At 39.8% G+C, this 26546-nt stretch overlaps 1 protein-coding gene across 1 annotated transcript in view; it reads left to right on the top strand.

Moving 5' to 3' along the window:
- Positions 1-26546, top strand: part of KCNQ1 (potassium voltage-gated channel subfamily Q member 1) — a 342106-nt gene that overhangs the window by 43447 nt on the left and 272113 nt on the right. The window contains exon 2 of the mRNA XM_017813948.1: positions 1942-2032. Coding sequence (XP_017669437.1) covers positions 1942-2032 — 91 coding nt within the window. The remainder of the gene's footprint in view (positions 1-1941; positions 2033-26546) is intronic.

Below are 26546 nucleotides of genomic sequence, written 5' to 3' on the forward strand. Positions count from 1 at the left end.
TAGTACGATCTTGGAGGTTGAACTCAGTGATCTCAAAGGTTGGAGTTGATCATCTCAGAGGTCTTTTCTAACCTAAATGATTCAGTGATCATTTTTCAGTGTGTGCATTGGACTTGCCTGCGCTGTGTTTTGAGGTGATCATTGAGCAGCCTAGTTATCTCATCGGCCTTAACACAGAGATCTGTGACAGGGTGCATGATTTAGTTACTGGATTTAGCAGCAAGTTTCTGTTGAGTGCAAAGGATTGGTGTTGCTTGTCTCAAAGAATTGTGAAAAACAGCCCTAACAACCAGCACTGTGTTTAACAAGTGAATGTTTTAAGTCTTGTTGATTGCTCTTGTCATGTTTTTAAAAGGAACACAGGCTTCTTTGGGAACTGAGAGCTGCCTGTGCCTAGTGTAGAGAACAGCATCCAGTTTGGGTCTTTATTTGTTTTCTTTCCCAGATGTGTTAGGTTCTGTTAAGGTAAGGAGCAATCCTGTGGGGTAGTGGGCACAGTTGAAGCTGCTCAGGGAAGGAGTCTAAAGGTCAGCTAAAGGAGTCTGAAGGCAGGGCAATAGGGCTGGGCAGGCTTACCTTCCAGTTGGGGGAAGAGGATTTCTGGGGGTTACAGGCAGTTGGGCTGAGTTTCCTGCAACGCCCTGGCTGTCCTGAGTCTTATGTTGGGAACCAGGCACCCCTCCCTAAGGACAAGTGTGTACTTGCAGCTCAGAAAGCCAACTATGTGCTGGGCTGCAACAAAAGCAACATTGCCAGCAGGTGAAGGGAAATGATTCTGCCCTTCTGCTCTGCTCTGGTGAGACAACTCCTGGAGTGTTGCATCCAGCTCTGGGGTCCCCAGCATGGGAAGGACATCAGTCTGTTGAGTGCAGAGGAGGGCCACCAAGATGATTAGAGGGATGGAGCACCTCTCCTACAAGGAAGGGTTGAGAGAATTAGGATTGTTCAGCCTGGAAAAGAGGAGGCTTCAGGGTGACCTAATTGCAGCCTTCCAGTACCTGAAGGGGGCCTACAGGAAAGATGAAGAGAGACTATTTACAAGGGCAGGTAGTGACAATACAAGGGCGAATGGCTTCAAACTCAAAGGGGCAGGTTTAGATTAGATATTAGGAAAACAATTTTACAGTGAGGGTTGAGGCACTGGAACAGGTTGCCTAGAGAAGTTATGGGTGCCCCATCCCTGAAAGTGCTTAAGGCCAGGTTGGATGGGGCTCTGAGCAACCTATTCTAGTGGAAGGTGTCCCTGTCCATGGCAGGGGGTTGGAATGAGATGACCTTTAAGGCCCTTTCCAGCCCAAACCCAATATGATTCTATGACTCACTTGGGCAAGGGGTACCAGGGAACAAATCCTTATGTTCCCATTCTCTCTCTGATAGTTGCTGTGAAATTTTGTTTCATTTAAAAATGGAATCTGACCTAGGTTGTGTTTCAAATGCCAAATGTCAGACTTTATTTATTTGGGGCCTTTTAGAAACTGGTTATAAAAGTGCGGGCAGAGCCTCTTAAGCTCTGGCTTAGTTGGGATTTCTCTTTGCTGTTAATTGGAATTTAGAACAGCAAAAAGGCAAATATTTTAAACATGCTGGGGGGTTGTGTGGTGATTCAGCCGTAGTAGACCTTACAATGGGAAAGAACAAGGAATGCTATTTTCCTGAGGGGCTAGGAAAGAGCAAATCTTAGAGGGAGGCTAAAGCTAGTGTTATAGTTTAGTTTCATTTCATAATATCCAACCCAAAACCTCAGTGTCTGATGAGAAATAAACTATTCAACAGGAAGCAGGATCATGCAGAAGTTACGAGCTGTATTTTGGGATAATCCAATATCAATGACATTTCCGTGTGGACAGATAATTTGTAATGCCTTGCTTACCTGTCCTCCCTGTAGGTTCTTATTACATTGCATTACATTATTTTAATTTTTTAATTTCTTTTCATTTACAGCTTCCTTATTGTGCTGATATGCCTTATCTTCAGTGTGCTTTCTACAATTGAACAGTATGCAGCTCTTGCTACAGGGACATTATTTTGGATGGTATGTATGTGGACATTAATGTGATTGATCCATGTTTGTTCTTAATGTGGAAATTCTGATCTCCTGAGCTAATACCACAATAAGGAGAATGTTCCTTATGGTTTAGTTGACAAGAGACTTTTTTTGCTTTTCCCTAATGTGTCTGTAAAGCCACAGAAACACTGAATGTCATGGTAGCACAAAAATCAAGTCATACCCCATATGACCTATACTGAGTGCATCTGTGGTGTGTCCAACACATACAGCTGTTCTAATTAAGCTTGAATCCCTCATACTGTTTGGGTTAATCTTTTTTTCAGCCATACTGAAGACCAGACCATAGGGGGGGAAAAGTTAAGTGGAAGTCCTTTCTTTTAGTTGCTGTCACATCCAGCTTTGTTTCACAAGTGGAAAACTCACGTATGTTCGTTGACTTTAAGACAACTTGCTCTACCTGTCTTATGCTCTTTCCCTTCAATAGAGGAAACATATTCACCATGTTTATAGCACACTAATGCTGCAACAGATATGCATCAACAAATGCTCCAGGAGTATTATTGTCCTGCTAGCTTAGATTTCATTGAAGAGCCTTAGTTTTGAAGTTGGAGAGACATGTTTTTAAACATCCAAAAATTTTATAAATTTATTTTATATAAATTTGTATGTTTATATAAATTTGTACTTCAGTTGTAGGGTACCCCCTGCTAAATCATAGATTTCTCTGTATTCGTAAATAAATGACCATTATTTAACTTGTGAAAACACTGTCACTATATTGAAAAAATGCTAGCTAGCAATATAAATGTTTGTTCGAAACAGGATTGTAGGAATGCACCAGATATACTGTCAGTTTATCTATTAAATATGGTGAAGTTCTATACCTAATATGAACACTGTAAGAATAAGAATATAGCATATTAAATTTAGTGTCAATCATGCTATTTCTACATGAAGTATGTTCATGCCTGGTATATTATTTTTAACTAAGTTGTAAGATATTTGAACTCATAGGTGTAACATTATTAGTGCCAGCTAAGAGCTTCTATACACTCACTTCTGCACTCAGTACCTTTTCTGTTTTGTGGTTTGGAGTTCTGTTTTTGTACGATTTCAGTTGTTCTGTTTGTTTTTTTTTTTAATCCATAACTAGTAGTTACGGATGCTTCTGTTCATTTCTATGATGAATTTAACTTGTGATAATGTCTCTCTCGTCTTTGCAATATATCATAATATTTTATCTGTGTGTTGCTTCAGTGAAATAACTCCTAGTGACAACATAACTGGTGAGGTTTCATTCCCCACCCCCACCCTGTGAAATCATGGAGCTCGTTTTGTTTGTCCCTACTGTGTGCAGTACGTGTTGTCTGTGTCTGGGTAATACAGTCAGTGCAATGTGCATGCCATGCATTCAGGATTACATACAGTGTGTGTAATATGCGGTATGTATAGTGTATTTGTACTATTCTCTATTATCTTGCTCTCTAAGTAGTGAGAGAATCAGTGCATGGTGAATCAGCGTTCCTCTTCTATATAATGAGAAAAACTGTGGTTAATTTTTAACATTGAAATCCTATTCGGGGAAAGAAGGAATTGTTTGTTTGTTCACTATTGGCATATTCTGACATTGTTTTCTTAAAGGATTAACTGTGGTAACTTTCATGACACCTACAGGGATTACAGGGATCCGTCAATCCAAAGCAGGAGATGGGCCAATGTGCTCTCTTCTCGGTCCAGTTTCGGTGGAACTCTCAAAGGAATTGTAGTATCTTGAAACACAAATATAAATGTCAGAATCTGGTTCCTGTTGGTGTCTACCTAGTAAAATTTCCTAATCTGTTATTTTTGTAAAAGATTTTACTTTGATTTCAAGATACCATAACAAGCTGTCAAAATCAGATGTAACTGAATTCCTTGGGAGGAGATTTAGTCACAGATGACTGGTTGAAGAGAATCTGCAAAATACAAAGAAAGAAGAAAAATAAAGTGTAATAGCATGTGGAGATTAAAACACAAAACAGGAAAAAGCAGAGTGCAAGCTTTCAACCCAAATGGTGCTGTAACAAGACATGAAAGCTGGGGAGAGCATTCTCTCTATTCCTCTTCAGTGGGAATTAATTTCTCTGTTGTGTTTGTAGAAGGATTTTTAGCTATTTGACAATAATAGTTTTAATTTGGAGCCAGACAATTCCAGTAGGTCGCATTGTCATTGTAGGTGAGCAAAGAAGGGCAAGTAACTTGTTTTACAAACTAATACTAAGAGAGAGAAAGGACAAAGGAGCAGCAGTGTACCAGCAACCTACCAGGAGGAGTATGGGAATCCTGAAGAAGGCTTTTTCTTGGGCTTAACTGAGCAGTGAGGATGAAGGAACCTTTGGCCATGTAGAGTTTGCAGTTTGAGACCTCAAGTAATCCTATGAAATTTGAATTTTACTGCCCAAGTGTGTGAAATTGAAATAATTGAATTAATGCGTGGAGACCTTTAACTCTTTCTTTTGAAGATTATAAAATTGAGCCCACTTTTCCCTCTCAGCATTCCAAAGGGAGAATTACTGAGGTGTTGTCAAGAGCAGATTGCCTTTTATTTGGATATAATTTCCTGTAGAGGGTAGAATTATCTCTAAAAGAATTATGCTTTGTAGTGCATCAAATATAAGGCTGAGATAGTGTTACCAAATATTCAATGAAATTTTGCCTACTTGAGATTTGTGGACTTATGTTTTGTGGGGTAAGGGGGAGGCTTTGACCAGGCAACCATAGGTCTGGAAATGCAAGAAATGACAGTATCATGCTGAATGTCTGGAAATGAATGCTCAGAGTTAGCATGTGGGTAATGCTGATCCGAACAGCCCCTAGAGCATGTCTGATTAGACAAGCTTACTGCATGGACACTGTAAACCTGATTCATCTTGAAAATGAGATGGCATAACTGGAACAGAATCTGTTCCTCCTGACTGAAAAGTTATTTAAACAAGACCATTAAAAACACTCACAATTAAGAACTGTATTGCTTTATTTCCTCCACATAGCCAAAGCATTTGGCTCTGACCCTGTAAAAGATATAAGCACCTACACAATTTCAGCAGACAGTCTTTGAAACTAGGGAACCTGGTCACGTTAAAGTTACTAATAGAAGCTGAGTGTGCCCTTCTTCATGAATAAGAATTTTCATGCTTCAATAATACAGTCATGGAAGGTATTACAATTATATGAAAAAAAGAGCTCAAAAAGTTGTCAAGATTATGTGTATATATTATTTTTATTTTATTCTGGAGCTGCTTGTCTCCCAATACCACAGCAGGAAACAGATGTTATGTTTTCAATATTTTTAAAGCATTAAAAAATGCTTCTGTTTTTCATAACAACAAGAAAAATGCAAGCTTAACATTGAAAAAATAAAAACAAAGGCAAGTTTATATGTGTTCCAAGTGGTGTTCCAGTTTTAGACAAAAAGCTTACAATTAGTTGCTGAATCTTTCTCTACTTGTCACCACATTTCACAAGGCAAAGAGCCTTGATGAAAGCTATACCTAAATGCAGTTGTAATGGGAGATTAGGAGAGAATTGGCCTTTTGTTAGTTTCCAGAATGCAGTGAAAACTGTTTAAATTTGCATGTGTTTATTTTCTCTTCTTCTCACTAGATGGTGCTGTTGGAGGGGGTTTGACTCCAGTTACTCGTTGGCACTTGCCCAGCGTGAGCTGGAGTCTCAGCCAAGATTGTGAAAGGATCATCATTTTGAAGAGTCCTGTGTACACTTGGCCCATGTAAAATGGTGCGGGAGAGCTTTTGCCATGACTCATAAAGAGAATGTGGTATATCTGTGTAAAAATTGATTTTGAAACTACAATGTATAAACTATGGAAAAAAGTAATTCAGAGATGTATGTTCCCAGAGAGGCCATATTTTTCTTTTATTTTCATAAGCAAGGATTTTATGGTGCCAGAACACAGCAGAATGCTGTTATCTCAGCATGATCTAAGAAAATCCAAGTGCCTGATCCAAGGGGATTAAATATTCTGCTGAACCAAGGGATATTTAGTGTGCCTGAAAAAGCTATTTTCTGGTAGGAATCTCATTTCAATATTGATTCCAACCAAATAAAAAAAAAGGTATGTTTTTATGATGAAAGTATAAGCTCTTTGCAGCTTTCTGTTTTCTGAGTTCCTTTTCTACTTTAGCATACTTCTTACTGAAGAGATGAAACAACCTTTAAACATTAAAAAATATAAATTAAGGTAAAAGGACAATTTGTTTTGGGTGGTTAACATTTACTTCATTGGTGTTGAAATTATTCTTACAGTTATGAGAAACTGGCACAGTCTAGGCCTATAAGAAATCTAGTTTTTATTAATTTTTTAATATAATATTTTATTTTGAGTATAAACCTTGGGTTTTGTTTACTGGAGTGTCTTGTGGGTCTTGTGAGAAAGAAAGAAAAAGACCTACAGCTTTTGCTTCTAAAGATGGTCTTCACAGAGAACAAATGGGTCAAATAGTTCAAAGTGGTTCCAGGATTTTTCTTTTCTGGTTATCTTCCTTGGTTAAGAAGGCTGAGACAGAGGCTTACAATCTGGATATTGGTGCATTTGCATCCTCCAAAATTATGGGATGTAATTAAGTCTGTAAGGAATGTGTAGTGATAGATCTACAGAATGATCTAGTCTACAGACTCTGAAGAACAACTGTAACTGAGAAAGGGAAGACTTTGTCTTTGCAGCCTCAGCAGAGTCCCTTGGTCTGACCCAAAATGAGGTCAGCTGGTGTAGAAGATGTCTAGTGGGCTCATGGTCTTTAATCCTTTTCCTTTGCTGGATCTCAGATTGACCTGTCCAGGGAGTCACTCACTGCAGCATTTCCTTTCTGTCGCTCCACTGATAGGTGAAGTTGAGAATCCCAGCTTTCAATCAGAGTCAACCTCTCTACATTTTAGTTTGTAGTAACAAAGCCAACTGTGAGTGATTTGAAGGCTCAGAAACATGATAAGAAATTAAAATCGCCCTCCCTCCTTTTAATTAGGGAACAGTATAGCTGGAACAAGGAAATTCCTCTGGATCTGCACCCAGGTGTTTCTTGCTGCACTTCAGCCTGTGGTTGTGATGTTTGTGGCTGAGCTGTGCTGGCGGATAAAGCGAGTGCTTCTAATCTACCTCACTGCAGAATCAGTGGCCTTGGTTTAAAATGTTGCTGGTAGTAACATCTTAACTTAATCCAGCTGTTCTCAAAGTGATCCCTTGTCAACTCCCCTGGTCTGTATTGGAGAATTATGTGTTTAACATAAATGTGATGTTAAAAGGATTTAATTCATTTGGTTCAGGAGGTTGCGTGAACATACCTAAATTCTGTTTTAAGTCCGTTCTGAGCAGGTCAAAAGGAGCCAAATCACATGTTTCTGAAGTGGAAACAAAGTTGTCTGTTAGGGACTGCTGAACCAATGTAATTAAATGTCTTGTTTGGTTTTGGTTTTTTTTTTTTGTTTTGTTTTTGTTTTTGTTTTTTTTTTTTGTTTGTTTTTGTTTTTTTAAAGTAAGCCTGCTGCTATTGTTTGGTGTAGATGAAGTCTGAGCTGAAGAGGAATGCAAGGAAGGAATGAAGAGGTGATTTGAAATGAAAGCATTTTTAGACCAGTAAGGGGGGAGATGAGCTGCTTTTGTTTTCACATGTGCTAAAAATCAAACACGAATATAATTTCCAACAACTGTAGTTTCCCTGTAAAATCTGCAGAGGGCAGCATTGGACCATGCTGTGTTCTACATGGGGTGTCTGATTCTGACCTTGGATGGTGTCCCAAATTAGGTAAAAATATATTTTGGAAGAGGTGAACTATGAATAAAAGAAATGGTTTTTTCACATGGGCTTGGGGAATTTTATACGAGTAATTAGCAACAATAATTTTGGGAGAGAGAGGTGGAAGAAAAGGGCTGTGTAAACACTGGTGCCAGAGATAACTGACTGCTTTGTGGTGGTAGCTGCAAAATTCAGACTGTTTGGTCTACCTGATTGCTCATCATGTGGATGGCTTTTAGGGAAGAAAAAAAAAAAGAGAACAACTAAAGCTTTCAGTGGAATGAATTGGACAAGTCTTTGCATGGAGGAGAAAGAAGAAGTTACTAAACTTGTTAATATACTGAAAGATTTCCAGTATGTTACGTCATACTAGGTATGCTCTTATTACTGTCTTAGATGTTTCCTATTCAGTTGGGATAAAATAAAAATTTTATCTGTCTAAATGTCTCTAAAGTTACCACCAAAAATTACTTTTAGATGTATATGATAAGAATAAGCAGTGATTTTTATGTATTCTATACATTTCCATACATTTCTTCTAGAAGGTCTAAAAATTGTCGGTTTGAATTCTTTTTTTAGTCTGCTACACTGGAGTGGCTTGGATGTAGAAAATTGATTACTTCCACTTCTGCTTTTTTTGAGAACTATGAAAAAAAAAATCCCTTTTCTTGGATTTCTGTACCCAGAGTTGTGTGGTGGCATACCTGAACACTGTCATTTAAAATAAAGTCTACAACTACATCATTGTGCATAAAAGGAATTGGAATTTAGCACTTATCCCCACTGGGATGAGATGGCTGTGGAGCACCATTGGTGCTGTGGAGCAGCATTTATTGGGACTCAAACTTTGAAGACTAAGATGGGCTCTGACCAGAGCGACCTTCCTCACGCTCAGGGCTGGTGACAGATTGCGGGGCAGCTCGAACCACTCCTGATGGATTGGTGCCGTCTGCTGGCTGCTTGGTGGCCCACATGATCTGACATGGTGATCTCCCTCACTGGCAGCGTGGGGGTGTTGGCCAAAGACCGAAAGGAGCACAGTGCCACGTTGTCCTTTTGCACAGTGCAAGCTTCCCAGCTTCTCATGTATGAGCTACAGTAACGTGAAAGTTTTCAGAAAACATAGCTTTTATATTGTATGCAGGATTTTGATAAACAGGGGGACATGTTCCCCAGGGTTATTAGTAGTTCACCTATTCTCAAGAGCTCATGTTTGCTCTCATAAGTCACACAGTATACCGGTGGTTTGTTTCTTTATTTTTTAGTATAGCTACCTTTCAATGAATTATGATCAAAGGTTTACCTAAGAAAATGCCATCACTGAAAAAGGTATGTTTCATTTACCATTACATCTATTATTCACTTTTGTCAAGCTTTCTGCTTAAGGGTTAAAGTTTGACTAAACTTTTCTGGGGTGTAAATCCACGTCAAACTCAGATCATTCACTTGGTAAACTCTAAAAGAAACATAGTAAACGTATTTTCTTTGAAATTATACATATTTTTCACTATTTAATATTTTAGTAAACAAGTGGAGTAATACAAATTCCATCTTGGAAAAAAAATTAAAATTGTGGAATACTGGTGCATAGCATAGCCAAGCAGTGAAAAGAAAGATTTTTAAATTTAGGGTTTATCTGGATTAGTGTGTAATGTTTGCAGTGACAGGTGTTTCCTTTATGCTTTGCCCAAATGTCTGGAAAGTAGTTTGTCATTAAGTGCTACATTCAGTGTGTATCTCAATTTCAGTATAACTGGAGGGTCTATGGCTTTGTTAGGTCCTTGTTTTCACATCTGACCTCAGCCAGCTGGAGTCTATTGTTTTAAGCGTAATGTAACAGCTGACATAACATAACGGATATCAAGCCGAAAAACTGAAACAGTGCAGTGAACTGAGGCAAAGGGAGGGGAAAGGGAGAAGCTGGGAAGGAGGGACAGAGACAAAACTAGCTTCATGATTCAAAGTGGAAGCTTGCCGGCTTGTTTTCCCAGGGGGAATTAGCTAGGAAATAATGGGATGAGTCTGTTGAAGTTCTATTTGCAATTGATTACATATGATAGACTACTGAGACAGGTTTGAGTTTGCCAGCTGTCACTAGCTGGTGGCTCTTGAATGGCTTTAAGTGGCCCTTGGTAGGCAAAACTGGAATAAACTCTGCAGGTGTGGTGTAATTGTAGTGCAGAAAAGCAGTGAGTGCCAGTGTCTTAGAAGAAAGGAGGTTCCAGGAGTTAGTAGAGAGAAAATAATTTAAATTGAATGCATTAGGAATTTTATTTTACAATGTTGGGTTAAGTGAGTTCAATTAACTAGCTAAAAATCCAAAATCAACTGGACTTCTTGGTGGCTCTCTTTTTCTTGGTGGTTTCTGAAGTAAACTTCTATGAGTTTGTTTTCTAAAAAGCTTCATGATTTTGTTTCTTGACTTCTGTATTTGACAGTAGGAAAGTGCATCTCAGCACTGAGCACTAACTGCTCTTGGAAGGGGAATGAGTAAGTTAACATCCTGTTAGAAATTTGCCTGGCCGTGAAAAAAGTGACAAATACCTGATTTTGTGCACAAATAAGGAACAAGAACACAGGGAGATTACCCTGTTCTTTTTTCATATGTATTTATGTATACACTTATTTGCATATGTATTTTTATATGGAACATTTCATTTTTTTAGCAGTTATTTGAAAAAAATACTTCTAGCTGGATATGATTTGTTTTGAGTAGAGCCTCTGGCAACTCTGCCCTACTGAGAGTTTATTCCATGTGTTTAGGAGAGGGGAAAAATAAAAGTCAAGACTGTGGGGTTTTTTAATGTATGTGTGCATAGGCAACCAAATTAGGTTCTACATTTACAAGTGAAGTTTTTATGGCACGAGGTTTGCAATTGTGCAGTGTGTTTAACTTTGTGCATATGAGTCGTCATCATGACTTCAGTGGAGCTTTCTGTGTGCATAAATATTAACAGGATCAGGATGTAATAGGAAAGGTTTCTTCAACAGTCTGCTTGTAGTTAGGGATAACCTAGGAAGCATGAGTTTGATTTATGCAACTACAAACTGTATTTATCTCACATTTAATGTTTTAAATGTATTTTTATCTAATTTACTTTTATTTTGGTAGTATGAAAAATGTCATCATGACTGAAGCGTGAGTTGTGTTAAACTTGTCTTGCACAAAGAGTTTCTAGGATTGCTCTTGTTGTAATGTGGGGCCCAGGCCGACTTTATCTCAGTAATCAGAAAGACCTTGTGAAAGAGTTTATTAGAGCTGTTGATTCAGTGGCTAGTAGTACTTAGCATGGGCATTTACACTTTATCTCAGCTTATAAAATAAATTAATTTAGTTGTGGAGCTCAGAACATGGTGTTTGTACTGAGCTGCTGGAGAAGTCTTGATACCCCAGAGAACTGCCACGTACTGCATTTTCCATTCCTCATTGTGGCATGTCCTGTGCCTTGGGAGCAAACAAGGATGGGTGCCCATGTGCCCGGTAGCAACAGCAGTCAGAGGCTGTGCAACAGAGTAAGTTCTGTAGGCCTCTGACTTGCTTGTAGGGACCAAATATTGAGACAAACACCCAAAACCTGCATTGCTCAGCTATCCCACTTGATCATTGATTTCAGGGACCTGTACTTAAGTGCGTTTTCTACATCAGGTATTTCCATGTAACCCATCAAACATGAGCATATTTTTATGATGGAGAACCAAAAGCTGTTATTAGCTCTCAGAAAACAGCCAGACTTTGAAGTATTAACAAAATAACCAAAATGCCTGGTTTCACACCCGGTCTGTGAAAGCAAGCTATGTGCTGCCTCACTTTGATGGTTTCCCTTATGCTAATGACACTGAGGCTGACCCCTTTTTTCCTCCAGCATGCTGTTAACATCCTTATTAAGGTACCTTTCAGAAACACTCATTTTCGTTGTTGTTTCTGTCAGCTTGACAGGATGTGTTTACACGTGGAATGCATGCAAAAGGAGTTGATGTACTTGTGCTTTATTCCTCTGCAGCTGTTCCCCAGATCAAGGTGAGAAAGGATGTCTGCTGTAGAGGTGATTTGTCTGTTCTGGGATTCCCTGCAGCACGGGTGGGTACAATGTATTTAGATGCTGTGTAGTATTGCAGAACAGTTTTAAATCAGATTGCGTGCGTATGAGGACTGACCTCCATCTGGCCTACAGGCAGGGAGCTTGACAGCTACCTTCTAGGAGCTGCTCCAAGTCATTGATTTAGTATATGGAACTTGGAATGAGTTATACTTAGTGGCTAGGGCAGGGGAAAAGGGAGGAGAGAAAATTAAATATTTACTAATCTTATTTCTGTAATGCCTTACAAACATGAATGTACTTAACCTCACAGCATTCTTGGGAGGTGAATATTAGCAGTTTTACATGTAAAATTGGATGATCCGTAGCTTTTCCACTCTAAGTTGGCTTTGTGAGATAAATCCTTCAGAGAACCCAGGCTGCACTTTCAAGAGTAAGTTTCAGCCTACATAAACTGGCGCTGCCACCTGAAGAAATGATCCTGCTTCTCCATTCCTTGTGCCAACACAAGCATTTGTGCAGCTATGTTGTCAACTGCCTTGGAGAACCCAGATGGGTTCAAACTAACCTTTTTTTTGGCCAGCTGAAGTTGCTTCTTTTGGCAACAGTGCTGGCTTAAACTGTTTGTGGAACTGTAGAGTAAGATTTGTTAGCTTTTGATAGTTAAAAGTGTGATGGAAACTTTATCTGGAATACAATTTACAAGCAGACTTGTGTGTTATCCTTCTGAGAAAGGATATTATTGTTGTTTCCATTACAGCTCATTCAAAAGGCTCTGCCTGTAAAACCAAGTGCAACATTTAATAGAGTGGGAGCCCGCACGCTCTAAAAAATAGTTCCTACCCTCATAGACCTTGCAGCCTAAACAGACAAAGGGGTTGAAAAGGTGAGTGGAAGGAACTGTGAGTGGGCTCTTGCACAGCCAAGCACTGAATCAGAGAAGACAGGACTTAAGACAAGTCCCAGCTTTGCCCTGCTCCGCATGTTCCGGTTCAGTGATGGGCCTCAGCAGACACAACACTGAAAAGAGAAATTTATGTAATTTCTTGTTTCATTTCTTAACTTAGAACTGTGAAAGCTTTTCTTTTTTCCATGAAAGCTGAGATTTTGACCCTTATTTTACATACTGAAGTAAGTTTGTGCCTCTCACGTATTGATTTGACTGAATAATGAATTATGCATTTTGTTTTCTTTGCATCTGTTTTGCTGCAGGACAGCAGGGTATCAGCTTGACAGCTGATTGAGGCCAACTTGACTGAAATTAGTTTTATCCTACAGGTCTAGGCATGCCTACTATAATCCAGAGCTGGTTATTGAATCTGAATTGGCAGCTAGGCTATCTCTACAAACCAATGCTATTTTGTTCAAACTCTGCTAGAACAGGCAGGCTGTAGATAGGTTTGCAGAAGCATGTCTCTCCAGAAAAGCTTAAAAAGAAGTCATCTGCCAGCTCCTTGCTGCTGCCCCTCCATGGGATTTTCCTCTGCCCAGAATCAGACTGTACTGCATTTGCTTTCATAGTCTGCTGCAGTGTCTAGCTGCCCCAGAAAGCTTTTTTTGCCACCAAAGATGGTTAAATATAATTTGGTTAGAATGAAGAAGGCAAAGAGCACTTCCACAACAGGTTACCACTGTTCACCTTTCTGGGTGGTAATCTCCAAGATGAGAAGTGCAGGAATGAGGAGTTGGGTGGGATAGTATCTTCAATCTCTATCTGTCTTTGAAGTGATTGTGGGCACGTGGTTGCACATGTCAGTGTAGTCTAGTCCCACAGGGTATAATTTTACTATTATGTCATCATTATTAGTAATACAATAACAGGCCCATTTGGGTTTGAATTACTGCAACTATTTTGATAACAAAAAAAAGCCCCAACCAAGCCCCAACCCCCACATACCTTTATGCAGAATATCAGTACTAAAGGTGTGTGTAGAATAGTCCTGAAACAGCAACTTATCTTATAGATTCCTAGCATGTGTGTTTGTGTATATATATATATATATATACATTTTTAAAAGCTTCTTGGATATGAGTGGGGTGTTTCAGACATAATGACACGTGCTTTCATACTCGCGTGTTAGGATTCAGCTCATTAGTAAACCAGTTAAATATTTAACCACAATGAGTCATGTACCTTTTTAAAGCAAACAGAGTTTAAAAGGATGTAAAGAAATAATTCTTTCCTTACTCCCAGTTCTGAACTGGAAGTTTAGTGGGTTGCTATCTCATCCACAAGGGAAAAAATGCAGGAAAATTGGGGGCAGTATACTGACAGTATACAGGGGCAGTCAAACTTTACAATGGTATGTGCTTACAAATATGTTTGTGATACAGTGGGTAAGGTGGAGGGAGTAGATCTGGAATCTTTTAGACCTTGTAAGCAGCACAGCTTTGCAGCAGTAATCAAAACTAAAAACTTTGTAAACAGAGACCTGTCTTTATATTTTGGTAACCAAACTAGGAAACTCCATACCACAAGTAGGGTAAATGCTTTCAAGTAGTATAGCAATAACATAAAATTTCCTTTTTTCTTCTTAATTGATTATGTCAGGTTAATGGCCAGTGAGAGTCAGAGGTGAGAAGCTCAGCCATGCATCAAGTCACACAAAAATGCACAGTGTCCATTCTGTCAAACAGCAATTCCCAAAACAAACAGGCAGTCTGTCAATCTTTACTTTCTGAAGGTCAAAAACCCATGGTACTGAAATGCTAGTGAAACCATTAAGATATATTCTGATTAAGAGAATCTCCTGTTTCAGGAGCTGATTTGACTTTTGGAAAGCATCTGAACTCTGGTTTCTTAGTGTTTGGAGACAAGGGACCTTTAAGCTTTCATGTCCCAGGCAGCTGCTTTTATTTCATAGCTTATGTGCAGAGGTGTTTCTGTCTCTAAAACCAAATCATATCTTTGTAGATATGTAATGAGTGCTTGCAGCCCAGGAAGCCAACTGTGTTCTGGTCTGCATCAAAAGCAGCATGACCAGCAGGTCGAGGGAGGTAATTCTGCCCCTCTACTCTGCTTGTGAGACCTCACCTGGAGTGCTGCATCTAGCTCTGGGGTGCTCAGCTTAGGAAGGATGTGGAGCTGTTAGAGCGAGTCCCTGAAGCTGATCACAGCGGTGGAGCACGTCTCCTATGAGGAAGGGCTGGGAGAATTGGAGTTGTTCAGCCTGGAAAAGAGAAGGCTTTGGTGTGACCTAATTGTGGCCTTCCAGTACCTGAAAGGAGTCTACAGGAAAGATGAAGAGAGACTTTTTACAGGGGCAGGTAGTGACAGGACAAGGGGAAATGCCTTCAAACTGAAAGAGAGCAGGTTTAGATTACATATTAGGAAGAAATTATTTTCCGTGAGGGTAGTGAGGCACTGGAACAGGTTGCCCAGAGAAGTTGTGGATGCCCTATCCCTGGCAGTGTTGAAGGCCAGGCTGGGTGAGGCTCGGAGCAACCAGTTCTAGTGGAAGGTGTCCCTGCTGATGGCAGGGAGATTGTAACTAGATGATCTTTAAAGTGCCTTCCAACCCAAACCATTCTGTGATTCTTTAATCTGTACCCAAACCGACGATTTCTTCTGATTTTGTCTGTAATTAACTTTCACTTGGAAAGAAGAGACTAGTGTTTGTAAATACATAGGATAAGGAGTTTTCTTTTGATCGTTTTCTCACTGCAGTGTAGCTCGTGCTCTTTGTTAGGGAGAGGGAATCAATGATAATTCAGAAAAATATCCTCTGGTGTTTTAAATCTTCATTAAGTAGAGTCAGGTAACTAAAGTCAGGTAACAGGGTCTTTTTAATGTAAGAACTCAGCTCTATGGTTCCTATAGATTTCTCACATATGTGTGAATTATTGCTACTTACATATGGTAGGGTGATCATCTGGAAAATAACAGATGAGATGTGGAAGATTCTGCTGCTATGCCTCTTGGAACCTAGAATGGCATGAAAATGCAGGACAGCATCAGGAATAGTCTTAGTGCCTAATGACTTTATTTTAGAGGGAACAATGAGGCAAGCAAGAGAAACATCTTTCTGGTGATGGTTACATGAGTAACCTGAGTTGTCTCTTCTGTGAAACAGCTGTCTCTTTCTCCTTGCTCCTTAGTTTGGTGAGGCATTGACAAAATTGCTAATAGGTATTCCATTTTTCTTACCGTTTGAAGGAGATGTTGAGTTAGAGCTTTTTCACTTTGATAAACTAGTTGCTTTAGGGAGCTGGAGCAAGATGATGGATGCTGTCAGTGAAACCTTTTGTGTGAAGGTGTAAGAGGTGGAGGACGAAATGTCAAGTGGCTTGGATGAGGGATGAAGTGTCACTTCTGGTTTTCGATTTCCTCTTGGAACAGGAACTTCTTGAGTATTATAATTGCTTAATGAATTGCAAATGTCACTCATCGTGGAACTGTATCTTCTGTCATTCCTTCTCTAGCCTGAACTTAAAAATCATTACTGACTGAAGCAGTCTACAAGGCATGGAGAATTCAAATACACAGAAAGCCAATGGTGATTGAAATTCAGGGGAAGGAGGCTTGTGCTGCCTCCCTGAATGTGCACCTAGGCTTTCACACAGTATAACTTTGCTTGCATGTCAGCTTTTAAAAATTAAAATGTCTTTTAATCATGTTTAAATAAATATTAATTGCAGCTCTTATCCTAAGAGGCTTTAGGACCAAAATTACTGTGAACATTTTAAAACAAAAAATGAAAATTGAACTAGTATGGAGAGTTCTTTAAAACTGCTACTGTTTTTCTTATTTATTCTTAGTCTTGGATATAAGGCTGAAAACAAATAGTAAAAATCTTGGAAAATATTTTTGGTTTTCTCCCTTCATTTTGTTTTATTTCCCAGTAAGACACCTTCCACATGCTATGGGACCAGGAGAAAAAACAAGGGCATCTGACCGATCAGCATAGCAGAAGTGATACACAGAACAAAGAAGGGTTTTTATTCATAATCTCCTAGGTTTTTATTAATCTCAATTCATAACACAGGAAATCAATAATTTTCAGTTGCTTTAGTAAAGTAGTATTAGGACAAAATCTAGCACTTCTTTTAACAAATGAGCTTACTGTAATGTTCCCAGCCAAAAGCTAAAGTTTCAAAGCAATGTGCCTTTACTTTGATTTGTTTATTGTCAGTAGCTTATCAGGCCTTTGTTTGAATTAGGAGCCATTGTGGGCAGCCAGAAATTGAACTTTATGTAATATAATCTATCTGTCACTTAGTATCAGTTCCTAACAGTGATGCTAACACATTCAGACTTTAGCATCTGGACCTCACACTTGAGTTTTCAGCCACTAGGTAGGGTCTAATGTTTCAGGGCTTCCATGTAGTTCCTTCCTAGCTATTTCCCATCTGTGTATGACTGTCCCACTTCCCTAGGGGTCAGTCACCAGTGGTGCCAATGTCACCAGACAAGCCTTTTCATAAGAGAAAATTTTTTTTAAACTGTATCATATGTTAAACTGTGCCAGACTACTAGATTCATTGTCTTCACCCCAAAAGTCAGAAAAATTATAATAAAGCAGAAAGTTGTGGGATTATGCTTGAGCATGTCTCTGAGAGGAATATATAGCCTTTTATTTCTTAGGCCAATTCCAAAAAAGCAGTTCTTTAGTCTCCTTTAATGATTTAAAAAAGAAAGGATAAAGTTTGGAAAGATAAGATGTGATTGCAGGAAAGACAAAGAACAACAGGCATTAGAGTCTACAGCTGCGTTCTCAACCTCCCTGACAAAGTTGGTTCTTGAACGAAAAATCTGTAATAGTTAATGTACTAAATGGTATTAAAATTTGCAGCTTGCCTTCTAACTCCTCTAGAACCTTTATGGCTGTCAGGCTTTTCTGAGAATGTGGCTATAGTTATTCCATACTTTCCTAGCTGGAGAAGACCTTGGAGGAAAGCAGACCAGCCTGTCCTTGAGGAAAAGAAAAATTCACACATCTCCTCTCTGGCCTTCCCATGAGCTTCCAAGAATGTGCTTCTGTGATTGCTGCAGCTATTTTGTATGCTACTTGTGGTGCCTGGGAGTTGGCTGTAAATGAAGCCCTCTTTGTGCTTTGGGCCCAAACGTAAGAGCAGGGAATGGTTAGACTGAAGGACACTCTTCCCCAGATCTGTGTCCTGTTTTTTGTGTAACAAAGTACCTGTTGGCACTAGTGATAGAAGTCAAAACCATCAAATAAATAAGGTATCTTTTCTCATACATTCCCCCTCTGTGTTTTTTTCTGTGACTTGACTTCTTATTTTTGGTATTAAGTCACAGGTTGGAAAGCTTGACTAGAGCCAATGAGGGGAAAGCTCAGCCTGGAGCAGTACTTCTTCTGTCTCTTGAGCAAGTAGCAACGAGGGAATGAAATTTCCCTCAAAACATCTGGCAGAGCTGAGCTGTGCCAGTACATCCATTCCCCCACAGGGAAGATGACTGACTTCTAGGGTGGGGCCAGATCAAAAGGAAGGTACAGGGAAACGGAAACAGGGGTGAAAAAGGATGCCAAAATGTTTAAAACATAGCTGCTGCATCTGTCTAGTGGTCTGGCTCCTGTTTGTGGAATAAATTTTATGAAAGATGCAGTTATTTGCGTTAGCCTGTGATATGTAGGTCTAGAGCAGCTGGCATAGTTAAAGAGAGTGAGAAAGAAGAGAAGACTGAAGTATTTTGCTTGCAGTTTTTGCTTTAAGGTAATTTAGCCTAAAAATCTTTGAAGTAAAATAAACATTGTATTTAAAGTACCTGAAGGCATTTGCTGTGTTTGCAAAGGCCTTTGCTCTTAGCAGTCTGGTTTTAGGAGATTTGTTTTTGTCTAGAAGAAACAAAAATATTTGTGAGCTTGCTTTTGACTCCTGGACTGCCAGAGGTCCTCTTCTGTGTGAACTGGAATTGTACAAAGTTTCATTTTAATATGAGTCCAAAGGAGAGAGACAGTGTTAGTGGAATGGTCTCTAAAAGCTACATTAAAATATTTCTTTCAGTGGCTTTCAAGAATGATGGGTTGTATTTGTTTCGATTTCCCTTCCTGTAGTGCTGCTGTTCCATTTGGCACTAAGAGAGGTCTTGATGTAGGTGCTGTTTAGAGGTTGCCCTCATGAGCCTAAACAGACAACTTCCTCTGTGGGTTGAGAACTGTCCCTGAAAGTCACAGAATCACAGAATATTCTGAGTGACCTACAAGGGTCTCTACAACTCTTAAGTGAATGGCCCATATATGGGTCAAACCCATGACGTTGGTCTTATTATCACCTTGCTCTAACCAACTGAGCTAATCTTGGGGTCGTGCTCTCGTGTGTGTTTGTCACACCCGGAAACTTGGAGCACCTTTCAGATCTTTGAAACGTTCAGTGGTCCTGCACTGTGAAGTCTGTGTTCATTTGGTGTAATTAATTCAGCTGGCAGGGACAGATTTATTATTAGCAATGGAAACCCTGTGAAACATGACAAACCCTGAAGTCAGATGAAAAGTGGCATTTTTAGCTGCATTTTATTTTAATCTTCCCTGCCAGCTGCACCATGAATATACACGGACCAGACATGAAAATGCATTTGTAAACCAAAAATGTTTGCCTGCAGCACTGTTTTTAAACTTTATCAGATACAGAGGTTTCACTTGTAATTTAAAAGGGTGAGCTACAGATGCTTATTCCCTACTACATCCAGGTTTGGTACCTACATCTTATATTTTTCAATTCAATTGAAATAAAGTTGGGGCCTTTTATGGAGCTTTGAAGTTCACAGAACTATTGCTACTCTCTGATTCAGTGTGGCATTACTGCCAATTCAGAGTAAAGAACTATGTTTTCATCTTTCTGCACTAAGAATGTGTGAAAGGACTGTCCTATAACCTAGTGATTTGTTGTAAATGTTAATCTTTGCCCTTCATTTTAAGTACACGTGCATGGAACAGTCTGCTTATCTGTGCTATGTTAAATCACGTGGGATTCTTATTCTGCAGTCATTTGTGTTTGTGTACCGTACAGTTTAGAAGGAACAGTTAAAAGCAGTTGAGAACATTGAGTGTAGAAAGATATATTTATTCTAAGCAATGTATCAGAGTCACTGAACATTATCAAATGAAAAATTATGGCAATTAATTACTGATGTGTTGGGTTTGTGTGGCAAGGTTTTGGTAGTGGGGGACTACAGTGATGGTTTCTGTGAGAACCTACTAGAAGCTTCCCCTGGGTCCAACAGAGTCGATGCCAGCCTGCACCAAGATGGACCCACTGCTGACCAAGGCTGAGCCCATCAGTGATGGTGGTAATGCCTCTGGGATAACACATTTAAGAAAGGGAAAATGTTGCTGCATGACAGCTACTGCGGCTGAAGAGAGGAATGTGAATATGTGAGGGAAAGAGCTCTCCAAGCACCAAGGTCAGTGCAGAAGGAAGGGGAGGAGGTGCTCCAGGTGCCAGAGCAGAGATTCCCCTGTAGCTCTTGGTACAGACCATGGTGAGGCAGCTGTGCCTCCAGCCTGTGGAGGTCCATGGCAGAGCAGAAATCCACCTGCACCCCATGGAGGACACAATGCTGGAGCAGGTGGGTGCCTGAAGGAAGGCTGTGACCCTGTAGGAAGCCTGTGCTGGAGCAGGATCCTGACAGGACCTGTGGCCCCATGGAGAGAGGAGCCCATGCTGGAGCAGGTTTGCTGGCAGGACTTGTGACCCTGTGGGGGACCCACACTGGAGCAGTTTGTGAAGAACTGCAGCCCATTGGAAGGACTTAACGTTGGAGAAGTTCATGGAGAATTGTCTCCCATGGGAGGACTACCACACTGGAGCAGGGGAAGAGAGGGAGGAGTGCTCCCACTGAGGAGGAAGGAAGGACAGAAACAATGTGTGATGAACTGACCTCTACCCCCATTCACTGTCCCCCTGCCCTACTGGTGAGGAGGAGGCAGAGAATTTGGTAGTGAAGTTGAGCCTTGGAAGAAAGGAGGGATGAGGGGCAAGTGTTTTCAGGATTTGGTTTTATTTCTCATTATACTACTAAACTAATTTCCTCAAGCAAAATCCGTTTTGCCCATGATGGTCAGTGCTGAGTGATCTCTCCCTATTCTTATCTCAAGGCATGAGCCATGGGTTTTATTTTCTCTTCCCTGATCAGCTGCTGAGGGGAGTTGATAGAGCAGCTTTGGTGGGCACCTGGTGTCCAGTCATGGTCAACCCACTGCTACAAGTTATGTAATAAAGTCAGAAAACACCTTGAAATGCGAGAATGTGATTATGGTAAACAGAAAAACACACCGGATTAAAAATCAAACAAACCCCTCCCAAAAGACTTAACCTCAAGAAAACAAGCCACACAGAAGTCAGTGAAATCTACTCTGATGTGAAATGCTTAATTTTCTGGTAATTAAAATACTAAAATAAAACTCCTAAATTTGTTCAAATAGCTTTTGCAATAGCAACAACCATGCATGGATTTCTCTACTGTCTTCTGAAATATTTATAACGAAAAATACTTAAATCCTGTTTTTGCCACTAAATCTGTCAAAGAAAACCCCCATAAAACAGTCAGGAAAGGTTTGTGTACATGACAGAATTTTGCTTGCTTGTGTTGTTAGTGCTTGATTTTGCTCTTTGAATGTAAGGTTATTTTTAAAAGCTACATTCTTCTGGCATCTACCCAGATTATGTTCTTCAGAACTCTTTAGTATGGGCTAAAATAAGCAGCAGTAGTTAAACAAATATGGTATAGTCAAAGTAAATGCTTTGATCAAGTATTGTTGATAAATGTACTGTTATGGAAAGCTTAAAGTAACATGTTTTATTTCTGCCTTTTTATAATGCATGGCATTAGATGAATCAAAACAGGTGGATTCTAAAAGTTAGATACATGTTTTAGAGTGGTGATTAATCAAGAATTACAGTAGTGCAGTGTGCATGTTTTTTAGTAAGTGCATTTAAAAACACATTTGGCAACAAATACATCATTTAGGTGCATAACCAAACCACTAATTTAAGGAAAGGTTCAGGGAAGTTATGACCTTGTCTAACCTTTTGTAGGTATAATGAACCTAGCTACTTATTGCTGTTTGGATATTGATTTCAGCTTTTGATAGCGTTTATAGCTTCTCAAGCACCTGTACATGGCAACTTTCTGGAGGGGAGTATCAAAGACTGCAGCTACAAGAACCTTACACTGCAGGTTGTCCTCTTAGTATTTGAGATACTGTCATGTTGCTTGCCACGTTTTTTGCAGCTGTAGGGTCTGCAGTGATTATGATTCAAAACAGTGTGCCTTCTTAACAAAGATGTAACTGTTGATTTTAAACAGGGAGAGACCTTTGCCATCATATAAACACATTAAGGAGCTTTCTTGTGCCAAAAACTTAGAGCTGTGATCTGCTAGATACAAACTACTTGATGAATTGGCACAAAAAGCAACAAGTTAGCAGTAGCAGCTTTTAAATATGCCTTGCATCACAGAACATAATGCCTAAAAATGAAGAATCTCTGTATTTTTTAGGTGTTCAAGATCTGAGCTGCGTAAATGAGAAAGGACTGTAAGATGCTGAGCTGCGCTGTGGTGGTTCTGTCTGAGAAAGAAATCTTTAAACCAGCACATATAAGGTGGTTTCTGTTGAATTTAATATCAGCGGAGCCAAAAATTCACCTGCCCATCCCCCCGAGTGTGATTTGTTCCTATAAGAGGTGGGAGAGAGTCATCTGCAGTGGCTCCTTTGCTGCTGCAGTTGTTCACAGTCTGACTCATTGGTTTAAACTTTTGTTGGTCTCAGATTAACTTAATACAATAGAATGAGAATTTTATGGCCTACTGAAGAGCTGGCATGCACTCACTTCTTTTATCCCTGCTGTTGGACCTGGCAGAAAATCAGTGCATTTACCTCATGGTGATATGGCAAAGCTCTTTCTTGGTTTGGGTAGGTTTTTTGTTTGTACTTCATAGCTGTCAGGAACCTGAGTGCTGCTTTTGCATGAAGCTCAAGTGTGAGCACATGCCATCTAACCTGAGGCTGAGATGTCAAAGTTCAGACCTCAGTGTGTTTCTGGAGAAACTCTCTCCTACACAGATTTATGGATGCAGCCATAGGTTTTCCAGCTAAGAGCAGAAATGAGGTGGGATTAATGGAGGCCTAATGGAGGCCTAATTGTATTTCTGAAATGAAATACAAGCTTCCAAAATACCTAAAAAGCATGGGTGAATCTTTCTGATGTAGGTGAAGAAGTGTCAGTTGACATATGTCTTGTCACCACTATCTCTCTGACAGTTTATGCTTAAAAGAATTCAGCTTTCTTTACAGGTGAGCAAATTTTGCTCCTAGTGCTTACATCACTTTGGAAGATAGGATAGGCATTGCTAAAGCACTGAAACACTTTGAAGTGAATACTTTGTCTCAGGATATAATGCTTATTTATAGCTATTGCATAGCTGCATCAACCAAAAATGTTGTGCCTTGTGATGCACCTCCTGATTTCAGGGTCCTAAATGTCCTCAGGAGAGCTAATAAGCTTGCTTGTTTTTCTCATTTAAATGAAGTCCTTGTGCTTTCAAAGCATGATGAAACAAACAGATTTGATACTTCACTCTCCCTTGTTGTATGCAGTTGTATTTTATTAAAAATATGCAGCTGTACAATTGCAGTACAATGTCTGTATTGTAGACTTAGAAAGAATGGTAGGGATGGTTGTGATATGATGTCCAAATACCATTTCAGCATGTGATTTTTCTAGCAAAATTGCTTTAAAACGGAACAAAAAAACTGTCCCTTTGTTTCTGTGGAATGTAAGGGCCATGACCATCTCTGGAAAGACTAACATTCTTCAGAGTTTAAGTGAACTCCCCCCCAAAATGGGAAGTCAGCTTCATGGTCTTTTTGCAATGGTGATGTACTCAGGGGTTCATTGAAAGCCTTTTTTAGCATGCTGCAGACTGCCTGCTTTCCTGTCTTTGTTGCTTTATATTTTATTAGGGCTTAAGTGATCTTTAATCTCAAGCATCCATAACCCTTTGCTATGGCAGGACTGTTGAGGGTAGCTACCTGAATGTAATGAGCAAACTCACCATGAAGTGGAAATCACCGTGTAGATAAGGCCTAGGGAAATTGGATTTAAATGCAGAAAGCAGTAAGATATAATCTCCCAAGAGATCTGAAAGGAAATCTGATTGCACTGGCTGATTTAGAGAGGAAACACTGATTTTCACTGATCTAGTTTATTCAGCTTTTACTTATCCTATGTGTCACCATACAATCATTGTATCTATAACTGCAGCACTGGGGAAAAAAGATATGTAAATGTTCTTTGTTGATAAAACCCCATATATAAGCCCCTATGTGCCTGCAAGTTCTTCATTACAGCCCTGTCCCTCAGCACAAACCATATGGTGGCTGTTATGTTGATTGGTTAAACACACTGAAATGTTCCTCTCTGAGTGCCCAGCACTAGAGACTGTCTCTGCTTCTTGCTCGTGGACATTTTCTTCACTTGCAATTTAAAATAGGAAATTACAGCCCTGTTCTTCAGTACAGTGCAAAGGAAAGTGTTGGTAGAGATCTTACAGGCAGCCTGAGATGTTGGTGTTTTTTCCCACTCAGGTCACCCTGAAGGACCAGCAATGGCTGCCCCCTCATCTGTAATTCCTTTGATATCGTAACTCCTCGATTAACTCTTAAGGCAGGTTAATGCCTTTCACCTTCACTCTGGTCTGATACCTGAGTTAGGGACACAAAAAGCCCTCTGCAAAATGTGTCTGGTGATGCTGACTGGCAGGGCTGCTGTAAAAGGAACTGAGGAGGAGAATGGCTGCTTTCTCTGTACTGCTCTAGGTTGAGCATGCCCTTATTGTTATTTCTGGGTGTGCTGATTCAGCACGGCAATGGTGCGTAATATATACAAAATATGAGTGGCTACATATGTCAGATTAAAAAGTAAACAAGCCAGAGTGTGTCCTCCCATGTGTATTTATAGCTCACTGACATCATCAGGAGCTACATACATCTGAATGCAAATTCAGCCTGTGCAATAAGTGGAGGAAAATGTTCCTAAAGCCAAAGCAGCAGAGACTGCATATCATACATTTCAGTGAACATATCTTGTAATTGTCTTTATACATACCCTACTTACACTGTATATCTAACCTCAGTGATTAGTGCCTGTTAGGTATAAATGTGGTGACAAGCTGTACCTTTCTGTAGTTGCTTAAGAGTTACAAATAGGCATGACTGAGTAGTTGAAGGACATTGAATTAAACATGCTTGAATTAATAGGATAATGATTGGTGCTCCTCAGAGCTATAAAATAAACACTATCTGAAGCTCTATGCTATGTGGCAACCAGGTTGAGCCATGGGGTTGCTGGAATTATTCTGAAATGACTCAACTTTGGTTTTAAGTGAGAGAGATAATCCTAAGAAAGCTCTCTACGTAGGCTCCTTGTGCAGTTAACATTTTAAACACCCCTTTGGCTTGTTGTTATGACTTCAAAGATACTCTAAAGCCTTTGTTAAATTGATCATTAACTCTGCAATGTTATAATTAGACATTTGAACTTGGCTGCATTCAAAAAGAAAATGCAAGAATGAAAATCCTGACGAGCATTGTTTCTCTGCAGCTCATCAGCATGGCCAGAGAAGGATTAAAGTTCCATAGGAGTTAAAAAGCAATGGGGATTGAAGGCATTAACCGGCCTTACAGGAGGGATAGGGAGCCATTAATCCACAAAGTTTTTCTTTGAAAGTATGGAGTGAGAATAATGTCAGGAACCTGAAACGGGTTACTGCTGGAGATTTAAATTTAAGCTCATAAACCATTTTGATGGGAATGCTGGGGTCGAAGCGTGAGTTGGGGAAGCCTTAAGTTTCCAGCCCAGCAATTGAACACGTTGCACCGGTCAGTTGTGCCGCCACTGATCTATTCCGAGTCTGCAAAACCAGAGGAGGAAGCGCCATGAGGCGGCTTTAAACAATAGCAACGAGCCCAAGCAGTGGCTGGGAAGATTGAGGGTTGGATGCTGCAGTTAAAGTTTATGAGGTCTGGGGCTGGGAGAAGCTCGATCCTACATCTCCCACTTTCTTTCCTCAGTCTCTCCTGATGGAGTCGAGACAACAGCTGGTAGCTACTATAAACCCGGCTGCAGAGTGGATGGGAAAACCTGTCTCCATAGTAACAGAGCAGGCATTGCATGTGCTGCTCCTGCTCGATCTTGGGAGTAGCTGGCTAAAGACATCTGGTCGGTGTAGCCAATTCTCAGGGGAAATTAGCTCATTTCATCTGATAGTAACCACAGAAACTTTTGAATTGGTTTAATAGTATGATGCTGAACAGGAGATAGAACCAACTGGTTCAGCAGTTTCGAAAGTCAAAGATTATCTAAATACTTTAAGATAAATATTTTTGTAAGGAAGACTATTGCTTGTGCTCATTACCCCACCCCCTGCTCTTCCCCATGGTGATGTTTCTGTCTAATAAGAGGTGATTCTTCAGTGTAGGGTGGGTTTTAGGAGTTTAAAGACAGTTTTCCTCTTTCTAAATATTTATTTCTTTTGCTTTCAAGAACTCTTTTTATTATACAGTGAACCTTCTAAGCCTTTCATCATAGTGAAGCTCTATGTAGTGTGAGATAATGTCTGTGTTAACATACTATGGCTTGTACTCTAGAAAGTTCACTCCCCACCCCCTAAATCTTTAGTCAATTAACTCAACTGTTTTCAAAAGGAATATTCTGAACAGTTATATAGTTACAAATAAATCTTAAAATAACTGG

Source organism: Lepidothrix coronata, unplaced genomic scaffold (assembly GCF_001604755.1).
Source record: "Lepidothrix coronata isolate B3197 unplaced genomic scaffold, Lepidothrix_coronata-1.0 Scaffold1, whole genome shotgun sequence".
Classification (NCBI taxonomy): Eukaryota; Metazoa; Chordata; class Aves; order Passeriformes; family Pipridae; genus Lepidothrix; species Lepidothrix coronata.